General features: G+C 51.5%; 1 protein-coding gene across 2 annotated transcripts in view; it reads right to left on the reverse strand.

The window, feature by feature from the left end:
• The window catches only part of H6PD (hexose-6-phosphate dehydrogenase/glucose 1-dehydrogenase), a 35,742-nt gene extending 11,885 nt beyond the window's left edge, over positions 1-23,857 (reverse strand). Inside the window, exons 1-3 of one of the 2 annotated variants that reach the window (XM_060141523.1) lie at positions 23,559-23,857; positions 6,432-7,068; positions 5,153-5,270 (exon numbers count right to left, since the gene is read on the reverse strand). In XM_060141523.1, the coding sequence (XP_059997506.1) occupies positions 5,153-5,270; positions 6,432-7,068; positions 23,559-23,563 (760 nt within the window). In that variant the 5' untranslated portion in view covers positions 23,564-23,857. Of the gene's footprint in view, positions 1-5,152; positions 5,271-6,431; positions 7,069-14,809; positions 14,872-23,558 lie in introns of those variants that run through there. The other variant, XM_060141522.1, reaches the window with a different exon arrangement.
• Between the last annotated feature and the right edge of the window lie 566 nt (positions 23,858-24,423).

Below are 24,423 nucleotides of genomic sequence, written 5' to 3' on the forward strand. Positions count from 1 at the left end.
GGGCAAAGCTGTAGGAATACCACTAGTGATGGACGCTGCTGTTGAGAATTTTCTGGAAAACAGTCCGATAAGGTAATGACCGCCATGAAGTCGTTTTCACCCTTCAGGCCTAGTCATTCCACTTCAGAAGTATACTTTAAGAAGAAATACTTTTTAGAACACTCATAAATGTTCTAGAATTAGATAATGGCTGCGTGACTGTGTGAATATATTAAAAACTACTGAATTGTACGCTTTAAAAAAGGGTGAATTTTACGGTGGAAACTGAGATGCCTAATAATAGAATAATTCATATTCTGTGATATAAACAGAATTGAACAGAAACACAGAGCTACTGAAAGGTATATATTATGCAAATTGTCAATACATGGAAATTTAAATACATATGTAAGTGAGAGAGAGGATAATATTATGTGAAAAATGGACATAAGAGGGCTTCCCTGGTGGCGCAGTGGTTGAGAGTCCGCCTGCCGATGCAGGGGACACGGGTTCGTGCCCCGGTCCGGGGAGATCCCGCATGCCACAGAGTGGCTGGGTCCGTGAGCCATGGCCGCTGAGCCTGCGCGTCCGGAGCCTGTGCTCCGCAACGGGAGAGGCCACAATGGTGAGAGGCCCGCGCACCGCAAAAAAAAAAAAAAAAATTGGGAATAAGAGAGAATTGCAGATCCATTACAGGTCTTTATATAACCCAACACAAGTCACCTACAAGCCACGTGGAGCCCAGAGAGACGGAGAACACTGCTGCTTCCCCTCCCTGCCAACCTGGAAGGAGAACAGCATCTCCTTTTGTAGAGTATTTCCATGCACATTATCTGCTTTAATCCTTAAAACAATCCCAAGAGAGAGGTAACAGGGGTTACCATCATTACATAGAGATTGTGCTGAAGATGCAGCCTTCAGATCTGGGACCAGAAACCCCCTCCTCATTGCCTCCACACTGTGGGAGATCCGGATTTTCCCAGCAAAAAAAAAAAAAAAACTAAAAGCCAGCTGCCATCTCTACCAGTAGCTTCTGGGACGGCTAAAAATAAAAAGGTGGAGGGCCAAGGAGAGTGAGGGTCCACGGGCTGGAGGCCCGGCAGCTGCCCTGGGCTCACCTTGCAGACAGCCCTACAGACGGCGGGTAGGGGAGCTGAGCGACCTCTCAGCCCCTCCTCACACACCAGGCTGGGAGGTAAGACAGCTGGTGCGTACCTGGGAGGATGCTGGCTGCCTTGGTCCCTCAGTGAGGGGTACGGAATGATCATTCCAACCCTCAGAGGTCAACGGGCATCATGCCAATGTCAGAACAGGGACCCTCCCAAAGCAGTGACAGCTACACTGTCCTCAAGAAGTCTCCCTCCTTTCCCCTGCAAAAAAAACAGAGCCTTCCAGCCAGAGGGGAATCTAGGGCAGCAGAGAGACAGCCCGAGCGCACCCTGGCAGGAAGGCCAACTGCCGACGGCCTGGACAGAGGGGCTGCAGGCGCAGTGGTTAGGAGCTTGGGTTCTGAGGGGCCACCGACCTGGGACCACATCCCAGCACCCCCGGAAGAAAGGGCAGCCTGGTCTGCACAGCTGCACCTCAGTCCATGAGCGACCAGCCCCCCTTTCAGCAGAGCCCTTCCCAGTGGCCGCGATGAGGGCCGGCAGGGGTCACCTCCACACACAGGCTAGTGGCCCAGATAAGGTCACGCTTTGGACGGCCCGGAGTGCTGCTTCAGGAGACCCCGGCAGGTACCCAGGGTTTCTGTGACGCTCAGGGGCTCACTGGACGGGGACTCCCCAGAGGGGTACCCCAGATGAGGCTGAGCGCTGGGGCTGCAGAAGGACCACTTCTCCTCCCGCCTCCCCTTTGCTCTCTCCGCCTCCTGCCTATGCAGCAGCCTTGACTGCAGCAAACTCCTCTGGGCCAGGGGCTACGGCAGAAAAGGAGGAAAACCCTCTCCCACGGCCACGGAGCCGGGGAGCCGGGGGCCTGGATGGTGGGGCTGGGGGCCGGGGAGACATCCAAACCACCGTGCAGCTCAGAAGCCCGCGTGTCAGCGCCCGCAGCCCCTCCCTTTGAGCACTCAGGCCGCAGTCTAGGCTGCCACCAGGAGCTGGGCCATCCCGGGCCTCCTGGCGCAGGAGTCAGCGAGGGGGACGGGGGAGGGGGAGTGCCGCCACACTCTGTCCTTCTGCTTAACGGCCAGACCACGCGGCTCGGAATCCTGCCTGGACGCTTGCTGGCCATGCTCAGTCCTGCTGCGGCAGCTGGCCTGCTGAGCTCATCAAATGACATCAAGACACTGTGACCTCTGGCGGGGAGGGTAGTCTCTCCTCCTGCAGCCTCCCGCCCCCAACCCCACGAGGAGGCACAGCCGAGGCCCTGATGTGCTGGGACGGGGCCTACTGGCCATGGTGGGGCAGCTGCAGGGTCCCCAGCTCCTGCAGGACCTCCCTGGGGGATGGGCTCCAAAACAGGACGCAGAGGGGAGAGCAAGGATCCATGCTGGGGCCACAGGGCTGTACCCGGCCGCCTCCTCGGGATGCAGAGAAGCCTGGCATCCCGGGTCCCCGAGCCCCAGGGGAAAGAGAGACAGGCAGACAGAAGGTGGGGGGCAGGGAGGGAAAGAGACAGACACAGACACAGAGGAGAAGAGACCCTCTGTTCTCACTGTTACCGAGGACCCAGGTCCACAGCGCCACCCTGCGGGGATGAGCACAGAGGCAGGAAGTCATCCCACCATCACTACCAATGCCTGTGTATCCAACCAGCAGATAAATGGGCCAACCAGGGAGACCCAGCACCCAGGACAGCTGCAGTCCTGCTGGCCACCTCTGACAAGGACAGTGGGCTGAACTATCCCCCTCTGGCTGCAAGCCCCTCAGGGCTGGTGGGTCCCCGCCGCCTGCCCTGCTCTGTCTCTCTCTGCCTCTGGGCCAAGTGGAGCAACACGTGCTCTGGGGTTAGCAGCCGTGAGATCCACTGTCGGAGCCCACACTACGAAGGCGACAGGGCCTGAGCTTTGGTCACACACAGCAGCCCTGAAGGCAGAGGCGCGGCGTCACCCTCCTTCCTGGACCTCAGCTGTTACATTGCCGTTCAAACCCGAGACTCTCCCTGCCGTAGGCCTGCCGTGGCAAACAGATCTGCCCAGGCCTCTCCCTGCCTTTCTGTTTTGCCTTCTGTTTTCCTTTCTCCAACATCCAAAGGTACCTTCGCAAGGATAAGCAGGTCTGCAGTTTGCCTAGCCCCTGGCTCCGCAGGGATCCTGCAAGTGACATCAGATAGCAAGAAGGATGGGGTGGCAGGGTTGGAAGAAATAAGAGGCAACAGCGCCAACTGGTAACTCCAGACATCACGGCTCTTCCCCAGCCCAGGGTGGGCCCGGGAAGGAGTTGCCAGAAATGGGCTAGGAGAGAAGATCCCGTGTCAAGCCCAGGCAGAGAGGTGCTGGCCCCTGCCCCTGGCCCACAGCTGGGGTGACAGAGGCCTCCTCCCGTCCCGCCCCACACTCTCAGTGCCGGATCTATAGCTCATCTCTCTGCAGATGAAGCCAGGGCACAGCCCAGCCCTCAGTCCTGCCAGGACACCCAACACACACAGGCACAAGGAGGAAACCCACAGCCTGAGCCCTTGCTTGAGGACAGGAGGGGACACGTGGGAGGCCTGGGAAGGATCCCCGAGACCCACGAAGGCTCATGGCAGTGGGGAGAGCACCTCTTTTCTCATATGGGTTCCAGATGGAGAAGCCCAGCTCCCCTAAAGGACAGCAAAGCCCTTCGAGGGCTGCCTCCTGCCTGACACCCCAGCCCACCGCCCCGGCCCCAAAGCACCATCTGCATCATTCCCTGTGGAGCCTGTCCTGATATATTCCCTCCCCCAGTGAACCCCTGAGGTATCAGGGGACTGCGGCTGGGTTTCACACCTCTCTATCACTGCAGCCCCCAGAGCGCTTCTATAGCACTAAACACACGTTCAAAGACAAAGGGGAGAAAGCTGAAGAGAGTCACCAAGGGAAAGAGAAAGAGACTGACCTCCTGGTCCCCCATCCAGGCCCGAGGGGCCCTCCCCTCCGCCCAGGCACACACTGTGGGGTGGGGACGGTGGCCTCCGGCACTGCCGCCCAGGCTGCGGAACACAGTGATGGGGACGAGCTGACTGCAGTGGTGCAGAGCCTGGTGCCGGGGCCAGACTGCCTGGACCAGGACCCGGCTCCACCACTTCCGGCCGTGACCTTGGGCTCGTCACCAAACCTCGTCTGTAGGTGGAAGCTAATAACAGTGCCCATCTCATATGGCTACTGGGGGCATCAGCAAACAGTAAGAATTAGCTTTAATGATTTGGGGTTAGAACCGATGCTTTGAACACACACAGTCAATGCTCACAAGACGTGATGGAATCACAGAACGCTGGAGCTCAAAGGGGCCTCAGCTGCTGTTGTTGACACAACCCGCTGGCCTCACAGATGAGGGACAGGAATGGGCGTGCTGAGGTCACTCGGATGCAGAGGCAGGCCTGACACTCAGGTGTCCCTACTCCCAGGTCAACACCGCTCATTCCTGCGGTGTTTGGTCAGCCCTTCCCAGGTGTGTGCCAGGTACCAGCGAGGAGCTGGGAAAGACAGATGGGGCGGGGATGAGACGAGGCCAAGAGCGCAGAGGGGCAGGGAAGGGAGGCACGTGCGCTCTGAGTGTGCAGCAGAAGCGGACCTTGTCGGGACGGTCAGCAGAGGGCTCCCCAACCGAGTGACCAGTGAGCTGAGAGCGAATGCACAGGAGGGACAGGAGGCGAGCAGGGGGGAGGAGAAGGCAGAGGGGGCCGCTGATACAACCACTGCGTACGAGCCCGGGAGCCCTCGTGCGAGCTGCCGGTCTCCACCACACTCACAGGAAAGCCAGCTTACCTCCCAGGGTTCACTGCCAGCCAGTGTTTCAGCACCTGGGCCAAGGCTGCTTAACGGGACTGCACGCTCCCTAAGGGCAGCGATGACCACGTGGGCTTTGCCTGCAGGTACCCCAGGGTATAGCATGACCCAGAGCTGGGCACACGGCCGGCCCTGGAGGGAGACCACACACCGGCAAAAGCTCCCCTCTGAGCACTGGCCAAGGCGCGGGGGCCTGGCAGACCCTCCAGTCCTGCGGGCCGACGCCTCACAGCAGACGCGGGGCGGCGACCACTCACGCACCTTCTGCGTCCACGGTCTCCTTCATGATGATCTCCACCCGCTCCACGTGGTGCCGGTTCCAGAGGCCGTCCAGGGCCTTGCGGTTCTGGTCTCGGAAAGGCAGGATCTGGGCCACCACCTGCCAGGGAAGGAGACTGTGGTGCTGTGGCTCCTCTCAGGACGAAGAGGGAATCCTGACCCAAGGAAGGGCCCCCAGCCTCTCTGCCCCCTGCTCAGAAGAGACGCTCTCGGGAGCAGCGGTCCCTGGACGCCAGGGCTTCACAGCCCAGTAAGGACTCCAGAAGCCTCTCCGTCACCTATACAGGGTTACCAGCTTTTTAGTTTGCAAAGAAAGAAAATATTTAAGGATTCTCTATCTTCTATTATCATCAATTTTTAATAAAAGAGATATTTTAACACTAAAAATGGAGCAAGAAAAGCTTCAAATTGAATACCATCCAGTTTTTGGTTTTGTTTTTCTAATTTTTCCCATAAACAAGTGAAAAAACCTACCAGGATGGGCAAGTGGCCTGAGGACCTGTCTTTGGAATACTGCAACTCCAAATAAGGCTGGACGGAAGGCGATGCCTCTGCCCCAGATGATTACGTGATGCACCCCCACCCCCACCCCCGTGGCCCTGGGCCCACGTCCTGGTCGGCACCAGAGAACACAGGTGCTCGTGTATTCTCTGCTGTGGTTTCCGGGAAGAGGCGTCCCGAAGGGGCCCTGAAGGTATGTTCAGAGAGAACTGGCCAGCTGACTAGCATCACCCAGGAGGCCAGCCCCTCGCTCCACCACAGGGCCTGGATGAGAAGCATGGACTTAGGGTCCCTATTACATTTTAAGATCTCGTTACCAGCCTTCTGGTTCAAAACAGAACTCAGGAAGAAAAAGGTACTGAGAAAGAGCCGATGGGTGCGGAGTAAGGTGGTTACTTCTAATTCCCGCAGCACGCCCAGCTGGAAGCCAGGTCCACACCCCAGAGTCTCAGCGCCCCCTCTGCAGAGAACGCAGGGCAACGTGGAGACGTCAGAGCCCGAACCCTGGCTGGGAAACAAAGAGGACAGGATACACGAAAGAACAGGTGGCTGGACAAGTGGACATGGGCCAAGCAGTCCTGCCCTTGCCACTCACCGCCTTTCCTCTGGCCTCTTACCCCCTGCCCACAGTCAAGATGACCATGGGAGCCCAGATTTCACGACGCCTTCAGGACCAATTCCGCCATCGGTGTGGCCCTGTGGACGGGGTGTACCTGCACCAGCTCCCTCCACCCCAGCAGGCTCCTAGCTGCAGGCTCACCTGCTTGCCCAGGTAATGGTCCACCCGGTACATCTCCTCCTCTTGGAAAAAGCTCCCAAGTTCTGTGGCCAGCTGCTGGGCTGAGCGGTGGTCATGGCCGAAGGGTTTCTCAAGGACAACGCGCAGCCAGGCACCTGGGCCTGGGCGGCAGCTGCTGCTGATGCTGCGGGCAATCTCTGCATAGGCGAAGGGGGGCACCGAGAAGTAGAAAATCCTGCCGGCCTCCCGGAGGCCTTCGTGCTGGACCCAGGCCTCAATGTCCTTGCTCAGGGCCAGATAGTCTTCAGGTGTCTTCAGGCGGCGGTACTCGCTCAGCTGCTGGAACCGAGCCTTGAGTTCAGCACAGCGACCGGGAGCTGTGTCCCTGGGGCAGGAGAGGGACTCCAGGACCTTGGCTATGACCTCCTGGCCCTGCTTGGTGCTCGTCAGAGCAGTCCCGTGGAAGCGAAAACTGTGGCCCTTCCCCGCCTCCTCCAGGTACAGCTGGAACAGCCCCTGCCATAGGTATTTTCTGGCCAGGTCCCCAGTGGCTCCCAGCAGGATTATGGAGACGTGTCCCTGCAGCTCCTGGGCCTGCAGGCAGCCCAGCAGGGCCATGCACACAGCCGCCGTGAGCATATTCCAAGCGCCTGCGTGCCTGGGGCACATGGGGAAGACAGACAAGGAACAAGGAAGGATCAGACACGGCTCAGGCGGCTGCGATGCAGGAGGGAAACACACTTCTAGGTTATCAAACGCTTCCTGCCTGGCAAGAAACAGCCACCTTGTTCTCAGGAAAATGTTACAGTCCCGCAGCTTCCCTCTCCCTCCTAAGCAGCTTGGCTTCTCTGCCTCAGTGGGTCAGGAGCCTGCCCCGCAAGGACGCAAGGACGACGCCACTTGCTAGAGGTGGGCCATTCTGCTGCAGGAGCAGGGCAAGGTGGCACCAGCCCCCAGGGAGGTCCCAGTGCAGCCGTGCACTTGGAGCTGCCCACTCTATGACCGAGGCCAGTCTCGTCCGCAAAGCACGGGTGGCCGGGACCATCGGAGCAGCAGGCCTTGGTCTTGCATGATGGCTGGAACTTTGGGAGGAGACATCACTGCCCCCTCACTTCTTCCTCTGCTCTTCCCTTGTCGACTGGGCTCCAAGCACAAAATGATCCCTAATCACTGCTACAGCACAGTGATCAGAAACACGGACTCTGGAACCAACTGGCTGCGTTTGAATCCCAGCTCAACCCTTACTCTGAACAATTATTTAACCTCTCTGGGACTTCCCTGGAGGTCCAGTGGGTAAGACTCCATGCTCCCAATGCAGGGGGCCTGGGTTTGATCCCCGGTCAGGGAACTAGATCCCACACGCATGCCACAACTAAAAGATCCTGTGTGCTGCAACTAAGACCCAGTGCAGCCAAAGTAAAATAAATAAACAAACAAACATTTTCAAAAAAAGTTATTTAACCTCTCTGTACCTCAGTTTCCTCATCGGAAACGGGGGTATTAGTGGTACCTACACCATAGGGCTGTTAAAAGGATAAAATGAGTTAACATTGAAAACATGTTTAGGAAAATGCCTATCTCCTATAATGCACTACATAAGTGCAGCTATCATTATGGAATATTGCTAATAGCAGCAAACGCTGAATGCTAGCAGGTGCCCAACACGGAGCTAAGCGCTTCTGTGCATTGGCTCTCACTGAATCCGGACAAGAGCCCTGAAAAGAACCAGTGGAGGGGGTACTATCATAGCACCCCCCCTCATTCTGCAGACAGACAAGCTGAGGCTCAGGAAGGTGAAGGTCCCGTGGTGGGAAAGCGGGGAGCCGGGCAGGCACCAGGCTCCTTGGCTCCAGGGCTGACGGGTAGCAATTACACACCTCAGCCTCGCCAAGGTTAGCCTAACTTCTTGGCTAGGTTTCAGCCTCAAATTTGAAGCAGCTGACATGCAGGAAAGGCGAGAGGCCTTGGACCTGTCACAAATGCACCAGAGGGTTTAATTTCTCTGGCCTTCTGCTCTGACCAAGGCTGTAGGGCTTGATACGCTCGACTCCTACTCCATGGCTCTCCCATTCTCCAGTTTCCTGCCAAGGCCAATGCTTTGAAGGAAAGGCAGAGGAAGCGGGAGGAAAGCAACACGGGTTCTCAGACATAGGTGGGGGGACCGGGGCCCAGTCTGGGGTGTGAGAAGACTGACGAAGGAACAGTAATAATTATTATACGGCACTTATTATATAGCAAGTATTCTACCGATAAAGGATTAACAAAATCCTCAACAATGAGGCTACAGTCTAGTTATACAGATAGGGACACTGAGGTTTAAAGAAATAGCAGGGCTTCTGCAAAGGCCCTGCAGACCTTCCCACATCCCTTTACCATCCCCTATATCAAGGGGCCAGACCTGCCCCTGACTCTGACATCGACCCCCTCCTCTCACTTTGCCCTTTGCCCCTTCCCCATCTCTCTTGAGATCCATCTCCAAGATGGCCCTGGTTAGTGGCCAAACCAAGATGAGGTTCCAGCAACAGTGTCTGCACCAGTTCTATAGGACACCAGACATTCCCATCATTGGAACTTTAACTGAAGGACCAAGGGACCACATGAGCAGCCCTCAGCTTCCTCTTCCGCTGTCCCTTTATGTGCGCTCACGCCCAAATCCACAGACGGCCCGGAGAACCATTCCGCTTTCTCCTCCTGCTGTCCTGTCCTTGGCCTTGCAAGCATTTCTTTCTCACCTGGCAGCCGCCCCTGTCTGGAGGGAAGGGAAAGCTGCAAGGTCAGTGCAGGAAAGAGGCAGCGAGAAATCTGAAGCCCAGAGAACAGCCTGGAGAAGGAGGAGCGGCCAGCTGGCAGCCGCGTCTCAGAGCTCCTGCCCGGATACTGGTAGCCAGAGGTCTGGATGCGCCTGGATGGGCAGGCGAGGGAGCCCCGAGGGCCAGCACGTCTACCCCAGCCCAGAAAACTGCAGAAAGCCGTGACGCTTGGCCACTCGGCCTGAGCCGACCCCCGGGTCTCTATTTAACCCTGTTCTGACTCTGAAGTCGACTGCGGTCTTCCCTGCCCAGCCCTGTCCCGGTTCCAAGTTCCCAGGTTAGCCGCCCTTATCTCCTGCTTACGTCCCCCCCCCCACCTCCTTTAAACAAACACAGATCAGAAATATCAGTTACTGCAACATGGTTGCTTACTCTGTGGCTGCTAAACAACCAGGGAACCACCCTTTCCTAAACAAGTCAGGGGGTGTGGCTCTGTGTGTTTGGTTTTCTTATCACCATGTTTTTTAACCTTAACAGTGTTTCTCAAACTTCTATGTGCTTATGAATCTCTTGCGGAGCTTTTTAAAATGCAGATTCTGATGCAAAGGATCCGGGGATGGGGCCCAAGGTGCTGAAAGCTGGTCCACAGAGCCCACTGCGAGGAGAAGGGCTCTGGGACACTGAGCGGTGAAGCCCAGAGCCAGGGCTGTTGTCAGCGGAGCATCAGACGACCTGGAAGGTTTTCAACCTGCCTCCTACTCCCTTCACCAAGGCAATGAACCTCTGATCCAGCAGGCCCAGGGCAGGTGCAAGCACGGGTATTTCAAAGCAGCCTCCAACGGCTGAGACTTGCCCATCCCCCTGCAAAACCTGGTTGCTAACGACCTCGAGCCTAACACCTGACATTTACCAGTCAGTCAGCGTGTGCCAGACGACGTAAATGCACTATCTCAACCTTCCCTCAAAACACTGTTGGGGGGCTTCCCTGGTGGCGCAGTGGTTGGGAGTCCGCCTGCCGATGCAGGGGACACGGGTTCGTGCCCCGGTCCCGGAAGAGCCCACATGCCGCGGAGCGGCTGGGCCCGTGAGCCATGGCCGCCGAGCCTGCGCGTCCGGAGCCTGTGCTCCGCAACGGGAGAGGCCACAGCAGTGAGAGGCCCGCGTACCGCAAAAAAAAATAATAAAAAAAATAAAAAAAACACTGTTGGGAAGAGTTCTGCAAGGATGCCCATTCTATGGATGAGGAAACAGTAGGTGAAGTCAACTGTTGAGTCCCAGAGCCTGAGGCCCCAGTCACTATGTTAAACAGCTCTCTTAGTCGAGTGGAGGAAGGGGGCCTTTGGGTAAGAGGATGGGCTCAAGGCCACCTCTGAGCTGTGTAACCCAATTAAGTCACCCAGGCAGTCCTCACCTTACAAGTGGGCTAACACCCCCAAACCAATGGAGGCTTGCACAGATGAGCTGAGATGGTGAAAGCCTTGCCACTTCCTCCTCTCAGGGTCTACAGAGCCCCGCCCTGCAGACAGCACAGGACACACCCCAGCATCTGCTGGTCCTTACACCCTGAGAGGAGGAAGACGGGTGCGCAAGTGTCCTCCCTGCTGCCCCGACAGAGAATACACAGGCTCAGAGAAGCCCAATTACGTCAAAGTCGAGGTCAGGGTGCCCACCCTGGAGCAGAGGGGAGGTAACAGGGAACCAGACGGCTCTACACCCACCTGTGGCCTAAACTGCTCTTGGGCTGCAAGGCTCTGCTTTTGCAGGATTTTCTGAAGCACTTCCTCCTGCCTCCTTGCCTGCTCTGAGAGGAACGGGCTGTGAAATACAACCCCTACTAAGATTACATACGTGAACTTAGAAAAGACACGGAAGCGGCATTCCAACGGCAGATCCTGCTATGCATCGCTTCTATTTTTAATTAATAAATAAGAAAACTATTAGTGCAAAGTTTGAGCCGCTCCAGGACAGGAGGACAGTGTATTAGACTGTGGATTGGAACACATGATGATCCTTCCCCAGAAGAATCTAAACACCACGTAACCTTGAACATGCATGTACCCTGGTGGGCCTCAGTTTCCCCATCTGTGAAGAGATGGAGCTAAAGGACCTCTACAGCACTTTCCTGCTCCTAAACTCTGTTTTCCAAAGAAAGGAGATAACATCTCTATTATCAGGGAGACGGCCACAGCCTTTCTGTAAGGGCACTTTAGCGCCTACAGCCTTAGGCCGGGAAATAAAGGACTGAAATAGGAGGCATGGAGCTGATAACTGAGTGTCACCCAGAAGTTAAGGCCAAACTCTTCGAAGCTATAACTTCAGTGTGTGGAGGATGCGATTTCATTTACAACAATTATTATTCAAGATACTTGCCAGAAACACACTACGCTACCAAGTGCGGTGCCGCGGAGGCATCCTCTGGGGGTGACAAAGCTCATCCCAGAGTTGGGACTGACCGGGCCCACGTCCAGAGTCCAGGGCACCTCTCGCTGCCCCCAGCTCCAGGGTGAGGGGTTCCTACCGGGCAACCTGGGAGACTCACCTTGTAAAGTGCGGCTCTGCTAACATCCCCAAAGCTGTGAGCACTGACGTGGCCAGCCAGAGGGTATGGACCAGAAGCGGGGTTCCCGTCTGTTCTGCCCAAAGTGAAAGAGGCAGATGTGGGGTGCACCCAGGACCAGTCCCGGCACAGCCCCGGCCTGAGCGGGTGCTCCAGCGGCAGAGCCGTTTCTGGGAAGCCACAGGACGAAGCACCTCTGATCCTCTGGTCCCAGCAGACAAGCGGCAGGAGAAAGGAGCTGGGAGGTGAACGCCAGAGTCTGCTGCCGCTTTGATCCCTTTCCCAATGCCACGTGGACACCTTTGACCTCCACCTTCTGTTTGCCCGCAGGAGGAAGGGGGATTTCCTTCAAATCACAGCTCAGGAGCTCGGAATGTTTAGAAGAATGCATGGGAGTAAAACAAGAGTTCAAAGTGAAGGTGACTTTTAGCTAAAGTACAAGGGAAAGTGCCCCGTCCCTTCTACACTCGCCAACTCCAATGTGTTTCCTGCACTCTCTCCTTTGCGTTCTGCGTCCTCCGTACATCCCCAAGCAGATGCCAGCCGGACCCTTCACGATGAACTGTGACCTGCATGCGTCCCCCTCGAGGGTGGACAGGGGACAGAATCCATAAGATCAGCTCTGAGGCTTTTTCCTCCCTAATCTCAGAGAACCCTTATTCCCATCACCTCGTTAGGTATCAATCCTGGGTCCCTGTGGCCCAAACGGCGTGCTGGGGCCACTGCATACCTGCACACAAGATGCCACGGCTGAATCTTCAGGCATTTGTCAAGTCAGCTGGTAAACACAGCCATTATTGAAAACCGAATTACACAAATTTATAACCAAAGAAGTTATACTAAAAACAAAGGGATTAGGGGAATTCTCTGGTGGTCCAGTGGTTAGGACTCCAAGCTTTCACTGCCAAGGGCCCGGGTTCAATCCCTGGTCAGGGAACTAAGATCCCACAAGCCAGTGTGGCACAGCCAAAGAAAAAAATAAATAAATCAAACTCTTAAAACAAAACAAACAAAGGTATTAAATACTCAAAACTCAACACTCCCTAATTGATTTACTTCATTTTACTATTATCTATGCTCTTGACATTATTTAACCTATTGTGTCCGTAAGGTGAAGATAGATACTCTGTAACGTGTGCTGGAGGCTGGCCAGCGTGGGAACATTTACACAGCAGGTGTCTGTCGGCAAATGCCATCAACCTGCCTCCCCACCACCAACCGCCACCCTTTCAGAGGTTGTTAAACATTCACCAGCACACAAATGCCCATACACCAAGTGGTTATTTCCAGTCTGGACTTTCTCCCCCTAAACTCCCTTCTCGTACAATCAACTACTACTCTGACACCAACAGCTGGGTGCCCGCAAGACTTAACCACGTTCAAAGCTGAACTGCCTTATCCCCCAAATGCTCCAAATGCAGATCTTCCCCATCCCTGGCAAATGGCACCTCAAACCTTCCAGGTGTCAGGCCAGAAACCTTGGGGTCATCCGATCTGTCAGCAAGTCCTATAGTTTCTGCGACCAACACTTATCTAGCATACAACTACTTCCCACCATTCTCACCTCCTTCCACCTCTGCACTCTGGTCCCAGCCTCCATCACCTCTGTCTGGACCACTGTAGGAACCAGCTCACTGGCCTCCCGTTTCTATCTTCGCCCGAACCCAGCAGAGTGATCTGTTTATAGCATCAGTCAGATCATGTCATTCTTCTGTTCGGTGGCCTGCGGGGTCTACACATTCTGGCCTCCCATCTATTACCTCTTTGATCGTTTCTCCTATCTCTTTGATCTGCCCCTCTCTGGGCTCCAGCCACCCATCCTCCTGCCTCAGGGCCTTTGTACTTGCTGTTCCCGCTGCCTGACCTACTTTTCCCTGCAGGTGTCCACGTGGCCCACGCCCTCACTAACTGCAATTCTTTGCTGAAATGTCACCTTCTCAGGGAGGCTTTCTCAGCCGACTCTGAGTAAAATCGTAAACCTCCAACCCTCATCTCATCCCCTGCTTTATTTCTCCCCGTAGTACATATCTGTATGCGATAAGTATATTTATTTTGTTTATTGTCTGTCACCCCCCCCCCCCCGCTCAAAAACGTTAAGTTCCAATGAGGACAAGGGTTTTTGTGTTTTGTTCACTGCCCACCTCCAGGGCCTGGCAAAACAGGGCCTGGCACACAGAAGGTACACTGTAAATATGTGCTGAATGAACAAAAGAATTCCCATTGCCCAAGACCACCATCACCTGTGTATGAGCACCTGCGTGTGAATGATGGCATGAAGGAATAAATCTCTAATGGTGACTTCACGCACTGTGACACAGCACACGATGGCAGCAGCTCACTACCTGAAATGATACTATGAACAATAAAAGAGAATATAGAGCATTTAACTAAATGCCAAATACTGGGCTAAGAGCTTCACAGGCACCATGCCATTTAATTCTTGCCACAGCTTATGAGACAGGTACTATTACTGTCCCCATTTTTAGAATGAGTAGAGAGAAAACTAAGGTGCAGAGAGATAAAATAACTTACTGAAGGTCAGGCAGCTCAGAGGTGAGAGGATTTGAATACAGGCAGCCTGGTTCCAGCACTTACTTCCCACCTACCTGTAAAACGTGTGACTACAACCCCAAATAGCAAATTTAAAACACTGTTTTAGGGGCGTTCCTGGTGGGGCAGTGGTTGAAAATCCGCCTGCCAATGCAGGGGACACGGGTTCGAGCCCTGGTCCGGGAAGAGCCCACATGCCACGGAGCAACTAGGCCCGTGTGCCACAACTACAGAGCCTGCGCTCTAGAGCCCTTGAGCCACAACTACTGAATCCCACACGCCACAACTACTGAAGCCCGTGCGCCTAGCCCGTGCTCTGCAACAAGAGAAGCCACCGCAATGAGAAGCCCGCGCACCCCAACGAAGAGTAGCCCCCGCTCGCCGCAACTAGAGAAAGCCCGCGCACAGCAGCATCAAAGACCCAATGCAGCCAAAAATAAGTAAATCACAAAAAAAAAACCCAAAAAAACCCCCACTGTTTTCGTGTGGACACTGATTCTGCTCCCCTCCAAGACTGGAATGACAGTGGTCTAAACACTCACGTAAGCGACCCAAGCTGGTCGGCAGCTCTGCTTCCCTGCTGTGAATGGCCGTGGCCTCCCATGTCCACTCCAACAGGGATTCGCTCACCTTCGTTCTAACATCACGAAGACACTGTATTTAAGCCTGAGCTGCTTTCTTTAAACCTGGAAGGCCCTTTGCCGGGGAAGGGCTTGTTTCTGCACTCCTTAGCCACTCAGTAGCTGTGTGAGCTTACACAAGTTATTTAACCTCTCCCAACCTTGACCACAGAGTGGGAAAACAAGTCGATGAGAAGCACGAAAGGAGACAGTCCATATAAAGCACTTGGCGCGGTGCTCGGCACGCCGTAAGCGCCCCAGAAATGTTAGCCTCTGTCACTATTAAACCAAGAACATCATGAATAAGGCGACTTCTCCCGCTCGTCTCCTGGAACTGCTGCAGAACCAGTTAACTTCCCACAACAGAAAAAAGTGCCAAGGAACAGCACATCGACAACTTTGTGCCCTTCCAGTCATACCGATGAAAAATCAAAGGGATATAATGCTGAGATGGTTAAAAAAAGTCCCCACCCCAGCCCATGAGGGGTTTATAATCTAGCCCAAAGAATACAGGAGTAGAGTAAACCTCTAACTCTGCAGCCCTGGGCCTTTCACTTAACTACTCAGGGCCTTTTCTCCAGGTGGAAAATGGGGATCGTCCACCTCATTTTAATGTCTGGGGGAAAACCCCCCGTATCATGACGGTGAAAATACTTTGAGAGGTAATGGTGGTAAGAGGTCTCCTAGACAGAGAGCCACCCAGCTCCCAGCTCAGGGCAACAAAAAGCAAAACCAGACATCCTGCTCTGTCCGGGGGTTAGGGCCTGGCAGAGTCCATGGTGGAATCTGGCAAGAAGCAGTGACATTCTGCCTCGTTCCATCAATAAAGTGAGAAGTGGGTGGGCCACATATGACCAAAGGTGCCTCCTGGTTTCCCTGTGCCCACAGATTTTACTGTTTCCCTTTTAAACAGCCTAAAACCATCTGACAATAAGAGTCACTTAGTAAATTCTAGTCTTTGGATAAAAATAACTTTGAATGTTTGCCTGGAGTGATTATTTGCTGAGCAGTTATGTACCTCAAAGAAACATGTACACAAAATACTGCCTAAAAATGAGCTCTGTGCATGCCAAACACTGAGCCTTTTTATCTCAGGTGATCCTAAAACATGCCAAAAGCTTAGCCTCATAAGCTGATCACTGTAGAAAATGTACAACATAATTTAAAATACACCCAGCCTGCTGAATGCTGGTGGGGGACCTCGACGCGCAAGGAGACAGGAGGAACCCCCAAACGAACCGGTAGGACGTGGAGGGACTGAGCGGGGAGGAGAATTGGAGGCTGGGGGGCACCCCTGGGGGGCGGGGTGGCTGAGAGGGGGGAGGGGTCCCCACGCCTGGAGGGACCCTTGGGGGCTCGGATCGGGGGGGGGGGGAGTACTCCCAGCATTTCCTCTGCCCAGTCGGCTGGGGAAGCCTGCCCAGTTATTGGGCTGGGTCCTACGCCCGCCCTCAGAGGCCCCCTCAGGGCCCCGTTTGTCCTGGGGGCGTAGGAGGGAGGCCGGGGCGGGGGTGGGGGTGGGGGTGGGGGAGAACAGGAAAGTCAGGCGGAAGGGGCCCTCCATGACCAGAGGAGCGGGAGAGGGAGAGGAGCAGAGGGTGTTGGCTCCACCCACTCGACCCTGGGAAGCATTCTGGGCTCCCAGGTGGGGTTCCCCCGCCCCCTGAGACTAGAGGCGGGAGGCACGCCTGGGTCCCTTCTGTTCCACTGAGCCTAAGCCCCACCCCCCCACACCTCCCGGGGCCTTTTCCAGCCTTGTGGGCCTAAGCATAGGCCCCGCCCACCACCCAAACCCCGCCCCTGCTTAGGCCCTGCCCTCCACAGCCAAGGTCTTTTCCACCTTTTTTTTTTTCCTCCTCTTTTTTACTACTGCGGTTCTGTTTTACCTTCTGGTTGTTGTTTCATCTATATTTTTATTTTTATATTCTTTCTAACATGTCTGTTCATTTCCTAGTCTAATTTTTTTTACTTTGTTATTGTTCTCTCTTTTTTTTTTTTTTTTGCCACCCAACACGGAGTGCCGGACCTTGGTTCACGAGCCGGGTGTTGGGCCAAAGCTCCTGAAATGGGAGCTCCAAATATGAACCACTGGACAAACAGAGAACCTCAGACCCCAGGGAATATTCATCAGAGTGAGGTCTCCCGGAGGTCCTCATCTCAGCACAAAGACCAGCTCTACACACCAGCCTACAGGCTCCAGTGTTGGAAGCCTCAGGCCAAACAACCAGTACGACAGGAACACAACACAATCCAACTCATACAAAAAAAGAAATGAGATGGCAAAAAAATATGTCACAGATGAAGGAGCAAGGTAAAATTCTACAAGATCAAATAAATGAAAAGGAAATAGGCAATCTACCTGAAAAAGAATTCAGAGTAATGATAGTAAAGATGATCCAGACTCTCAGAAATAGAGTGGAGGCACAGATTGAGAAAATACAAGAAATGTTTAACAAAGATCTAGAAGAACTAAAGAACAAACAAACAGAGATGAACAACACAATAACTGAAATGAAAAATACCCTAGAAGGAATCCATAACAGAATAATGGAGGGAGAAGAACGAACAAGTGAGCTGGAAGACAAAATGGCAGAAATAACTGCTGAGGAGCAGAATAAAGAAAAAAGAATGAAAAGAATTGAAGACAATCTCAGAGACCTCTGGGACAACACTAAACACACCAACATTCGAATTACAGGGGTCCCAGAAGAAGAAGAGAAAAAGAAAGGGTCTGAGAAAATATTTGAAGAGATTATAATGGAAAAGTTCCCTAACATGGGAAAGGAAATAGTCACCCAAGTCCAGGAAGCACAGAGAGTCCCATACAGGATAATCCCTAGGAGAAACACACCAAGACACATTAATCAAACTAACGAAAATTAACTTCAAAGAAAAAATATTAAAAGCAGCAAGGGAAAAACACAAAATAACATACAAAGGAATCCCATAAGGTTATCGGCTGATTTTTCAGTGGAAACTCTGCAGGCCAGAAGGGAGTGGCAGGATATACTTAAAGTGATGAAAGAGAAAAACCTAAAACCAAGATTACTCTACCCAGCAAGGATCTCATTCAGATTCAACGGAGGAATCAAAAGCTTTTCATATAAGCAAAAGCTCAGAGAATTCAGCACCACCAAACCAGCTTTACAACAAATGGTAAAGGAACTTCTCTAGGCGGGAAGCACAAGAGAAGAAAAAGACCCACAAAAACAATCCAAAAACAATTAAGAAAATGGTAATAGGAACATACATATCAATAATAACCTTGAATGTAAATGGATTAAATGCCCCAACCAAAAGATACAGACTGGCTGAATAGATACAAAAACAATACCCATATATATGCTGTCTACAAGAGACCAACTTCAGACCTAGGGAAACATACAGACTGAAAGTGAAGGGGGAGGGGGGGAAGATATTCCATGCAAATGGAAATCAGAAAAAAGCTGGAGTAGCAATACTTGTATCAGATTAAATAGACTTTAAAACACTTACAATAGATAAGGAAGGACACTACATAATGATCAAGGGATCAATCCAAAAAGAAGATATTAACAATTACAAATGTTTAGGCACCCAACATAGGAGCACCTCAATACATAAGGCAAATGCTAACAACCATGAAAGGAGAAATCAACAATAACACAGTAACAGTAGGGGACTTTAACACCCCACTTACACAAATGGACAGATCATCCAAAAAAAAAATAAATAAGGAAACACAAGCTTTAAATGACACAATACACCAGACAGATTTAATTGATATTTATACAACATTCCATCCAAAAGTGGCAAAATACACTTTCTTCTCAAGTGCACATGGAACATTCTTCAGGATAGATCACATCTTAGGTCACAAATCAAGCCTCGGAAAATTTAAGAAAATTGAAATCGTATCAAGCATCTTTTTTCACCACAACGCTATGAGATTGGAAACCAATTACAGAAAAAAAAAACTGAAAAAAACATAAATACATGGAGGCTAAACAGTGCACTACTAAATAACCAAGAGATCACTGAAGAAATTGAAGAAGAAATAAAAAAATACATAGAAACAAATGACAACAAAAACACGAAAACCCAAAACTTATGGGACAGAGCAAAAACAATTCTAAGAGAGAAGTTTATAGCAATTCAATCTCACCTCAAGAAACAAGAAAAATCTCAAATAAACAATCCAACCCTACACCTAAAGCAACTAGAGAAAGAAGAACAAAGAAAACCCAAAGTTAGTAGAAGGAAAGAAATCATAAAGATCAGAGCAGAAACAAATGAAATAGAAACGAAGAAAACAATAGCAAAGATCATAAAACTAAAAGCTGGTTCTCTGAGAAGATAAACAAAAATTGATAAACCCTTAGCCAGCCTCATCAAGAAAAAGAGGAAGAGGACGCAAATCAATAAAATTAGAAATGAAAAAGGAGAAATCACAACTGACACTGCAGAAATACAAAGGATTATAAGGGACTACTACAAACAAGTATATGCCAATAAAATGCACAACCACGAAGAAATGGACAAATTCTTGGAAAGGGACAATTTTCCAATACTGAACCAGGAAGAATTAGAAAATATAAACAGACCTATCAGTAGTAATGAAATTGAAACTGTAACTAAAAATCTTCCAAGAAACAAAAGTCCAGGACCAGATGGCTTCACAGGCGAATTCTACCAACCATTTAGAGAAGAGCTAACACCCATCCTTCTCAAACTCTTCCAAAAAATTGCAGAAAGAGGAACACTCCCTAATTCATTCTATGAAGCCACCATCTCCCTGATACCAAAAACCAAAAGAAGATATCACAAAAAAAGAAAATTATACACCAATATTACTGATGAACATACATGTAAAAATCCTGAACAAAATACTAGCAAACAGAATCCAACAACATATTAAAAGGATCATACACCATGATCAAGTGGCATTTATCCCAGGGATGCAAGGATTCTTCAATATACACAAATCAATCAATGTGATACAGCACATTAACAAATCAATGATCATCTCAATAGATGCAGAAAAAGCTTTTGGTAAAATTCAACACCCATTTATGATAAAAACTCTCCAGAAAATAGGCATAAAGGGAACCTACCTCCACACAATAAAGGCCATATATGACAAACCCACAGCAAACATCATACTCAATGGTGAAAAACTGAAAGCATTTCCACATGATCAGGAACAAGACAAGGATTTCACTCTTGCCACTCTTATTCAACATAGTTTTGGAAGTCCTAGCCATGGCAATCAGAGAAGAAAAAGAAATAAAAGGAATAGAAACTGGAAAAGAAGTAAAACTGTCACTGTTTGCAGATGACATGATACTATACATAGAAAATCCTAAAGATGCCACCAGAAAACTACTAGAACTAATCAATGAATTTGGTAAGGTTGCAGGATACAAAATTAATGCACAGAAATCTCTGACATTCCTATACACTAACAACGAAAAATCAGAAAGAGAAATTAAGGAAACAATCCCATTTGCCATCACAACAGAAAGAATAAAATACCTAGGAATAAACCTATCTAAGAAGGCGAAAGATGTGCACTCAGAAAACTATAAAACACTGATGAAAGAAATCAAAGATGACATAAACAGATGGAGAAATATACCATATTCTTGGATTGGAAGAATCAATATTGTGAAAATGACTATACTACCCAAGCAATCTACAGATTCAATGCAATCCCTATCAAACTACCAATGGCATTCTTCACAGAATTAGAACAAAAAAGTTTACAATTCATATGGAAACACAAAAGTCCGCAAATAGCCAAAGCAATCTTGAGAAAGAAAAACAGAGAGGGAGGAATCAGGTGCCCCGACTTCAAACTATACTACAAAGCTACAGTAATCAAGACAGTATGGTACTGGAACAAAAACAGAAATATAGATCAATGGTACAAGATAGAAAGCCCAGAGATAGACCCACGCACATATGGTCACCTAATTTACAACAAAAGAGGCAAGAACATACAACGGAGAAAAGACAGCCTCTTCAATAAGTGGTGCTGGGAAAACTGGACAGCTACATGTAAAAGAATGAAATTAGAACACTACCTAACACCATACACAAAAATAAACTCCAAATGGATTAAAGACCTAAATGTAAGACCAGACACTACAAAACTCTTAGAAGACGACTTCCCTGGTGGCACAGTGGTTAGGAACCTGCCTGCCAATGCAGGAGACACAGTTCGAGCCCTGGTCCGGGAAGATCCCACATGCTGAGGAGCAACTAAGCCCTTGTGCCACAACTACTGAGCCTGCATGCTAGAGCCCATGAGCCACAACTACTGAGCCCGCGTGCCACAACTACTGAAGACATCGCACCTAGAGCCTGTGCTCCGCAACAAGAGAAGCCACCATAATGACAAGCCCACGCACTGCAACGAATAGTAGCCCCCGCTCGCCACGACTAGAGAAAGCCCATGCACAGCAACGAAGACCCAATGCGGCCAAAAATAAATAAATAAGTAAATATACTTTAAAAAAAAAAACTCTTATAGGAAAACATAGGAAAAACACTCTTTGACATAAACCACAGCAAGATCTTTTTTGGCCCGCCTCCTAGAGTAATGAAAATAAAAACAAAAATAAACAAATGGGACCTAATTAAACTTAAAAGATATTGCACAGCAAAGGAAACCATAAACAAGACGAAAAGACAACTCTCAGAATGGGAGAAAATATTTGCAAATGAAACAACGGACAAAGGATTAATCTCCAAAATAAACAAACAGCTCATGGAGCTCAATATCAAAAAAACAAACAGTCCAATTAAAAAATGTGCGGAGACCTAAATAGACACTTCACCAAAGAAGACATACAGATGGTCAAGAGGCACATGAAAAGATGCTCAACGTCACTAATTATTAGAGAAATGCAAATCAAAACCACAATGAGGTATCACCTCAAAACGGTCAGAATGGCCATTATCAAAAAATCTAGAAACAATAAATGCTGGAAAGGGTGTGGAGAAAAGGGAACCCTCTTGTACTGTTGGTGGGAATGTAAATTGATACAGCCACTATGGAGAACAGTATGGCGGTTCCTTAAAAAACTAAAAATAGAACTACCATATGACCCAGCAATCCCACTACTGGGCATATACCCTGAGAAAACCATAATTCAAAAAGACACATGCGGGCTTCCCTGGTGGCGCAGTGGTTGAGAGTCCGCCTGCCGATGCAGGGGGTGCGGGTTCGTGCCCCGGTCCGGGAGGATCCCGCGTGCCGCGGAGCGGCTGGGCCCGTGAGCCGTGGCCACTGGGCCTGCGCATCCGCAGCCTGTGCTCCGCAGCGGCAGGGGCCGCAGCGGTGAGAGGCCGGCGTACCGCAAAAAAAAAAAAAAAAAAAAAAGACACATGCACCCCAATGTTCACTGCAGCTCTATTTACAATAGCCAGGACATGGAAGCAACCTAAATGTCCATTGACAGATGAATGGATAAAGAAGATGTGGCACATATATACAATGGAATATCACCCAGCCATAAAAAGGAACGAAATTGAGTTATTAGTAGTGAGGTGGATGGACCTGGAGTCTGTCATACAGAGTGAAGTAAGTCAGAAAGGGAAAAACAAATACCGTATGTTAACGCATATATATGGAATCTAAAAAAAGAAAAAAATGGTACTGATGAACCTAGTGGTAGGGCAGGAATAAAGACGTAGACATAGAGAGTGGACTTGAGGACACGGGGTGGGGGGGGAAGCTGGGGTGAAGTGAGAGTGGCATTGACACAAATGTAAAATAGATGGCTAGCGGGAAGCAGCAGCATAGACAGGGAGATCAGCTCTGTGCTCTGCAAGGACCTAGAGGGGTGGGATAGGGAGGGTGGGAGGGAGGCTCAAGAGGGAGGGGATATGGGGATATATGTATACATATGGCTGATTCACTTTGTTGTACAGGAGAAACTGCAGAAACTAACACAGTATTGTGAAGCAATTATACTCCAATAAAGATCTATAAAAATAAAAAATATATATATGGAAAAAAAAATACACCTGGTCTACCCAGGTTTCCCTCATTGGCTACCTTCCACAAGCTACGGGCCTGGTGGGGGGAGGGGACAGAGGGTTGGGGGACAAGCAATTTCGGCTTATGATTTTTCCAGAAGTTCTCACTTCCAGCTACACATTCAAGTTTGAGTGAGCTGATTTTCAGAGACCCAGATAGGTTTACTTCTGCAAAACCATTCACTGGATGGATGTGTTTGAAACGCTGATCGAAACCTGAGCGCTAATGCCAAAGATTAAGCAGATTCCGGGGTGGGGGAGTGGGGAAGCCGCAAGTTCCTCCTCTCACTGAACTGAACTGCAGAAAGCCTAGGAAAGGGGATGCCGCCGGCCCCTCCGGACCAGCCTCGACCGCGCCTGGCTGCCTCCTGCCCACCCGCCACCAAACACAACTGCCGCGTCAGGGGATATACGGAGGCAGAAGCGAACCATAATTTATTTCGCGGAAGGAAGGCGGAGAAGGGAATGCGGGTGGGTGGTGGCTGGGGTGACTCTTCCCAACTGAACGCCCAAGGATTTCACAGCCACGAGGGGCCGGCGTCCCGGGCCTGCGGGTTCGGCTGGGCGCGAGCACGCGGTCACCCTCGGGCTGTAAATAATTCCTGCGGCCAAAGGAGCCGGAGAGAAAGCGGGGGATGCAGCTTACTTCATCTCGCCCGTCAGAGCCGGCCGCTTCTCCGGGAAACGTCGGGGGCTGCGCAGGGCGCCCGGTGCTGCGGGCCGAGCTCAGGCCAAGCGGGGGCCCCACGCATCCTCTTCCGCCCGCCGGGCCCACCCTAACAGGGGCACGTCACGCGGCCCCGAGCCTGACGCGCGCTCGGGTTTCGCCAGCGACGCCGGGGGCGGCGAACGGGGAAGGCGCGAGGCCAGGTCCGGCCCGACCGACCCTTCCCGGCCCAACCCGAGACTCGTCACTGACCGCGAGGGCGCTGCAGCCGCGGGACCTCGGCCGTAGACCCCTGCGGCCTCGGCGCGCGCGCGCGCGCAGAAGGGGCCCCTCCGGGTCAGGGACGCGCACGCGCAGTGGGACCAGGCGAGGGGCGCGCGCAGTGGGGCCGAACCAGGGGCGGGCGGCAGAGGCGCAGGCGAGACCACGCCCCCTAGCTCCGGTCGCTGCGGGTAGGGGTCGGGGTCTGGGCCCTCCCACATGATTCCTGGGTTCCCGTGGATGGGCTGGACTTAAGAACGAAGTGAGCGGACCCTCTCTGTCGCCTTGGGTTCTCTTGTGCACCGTAGAGGCCGCCTTCTGGGCCACAGGAGGGCCGAGGGAAGTGGTTGTGTCGAGGAGCCGGGTTGCCCACCATCTGGCACAAGCTGTGGGACCTAGAACAGGTCACTTGACCTCGCTTTTCTCCATCTATGGAACCGGCGGCTTGGCGCATCCCATTTTTAATATCCGGAAGTAGTGGTTTACGGTTGGGAGAGCAGGCTGTGGGCCGTGTCTCCACCAGACAGCTTCAGCTCTCTGACTACACTCGTGTGACCTTGAAGACACTAACCTGTGATAAGTG

Source organism: Lagenorhynchus albirostris, chromosome 2 (genome assembly GCF_949774975.1).
Source record: "Lagenorhynchus albirostris chromosome 2, mLagAlb1.1, whole genome shotgun sequence".
NCBI lineage: Eukaryota > Metazoa > Chordata > Mammalia > Artiodactyla > Delphinidae > Lagenorhynchus > Lagenorhynchus albirostris.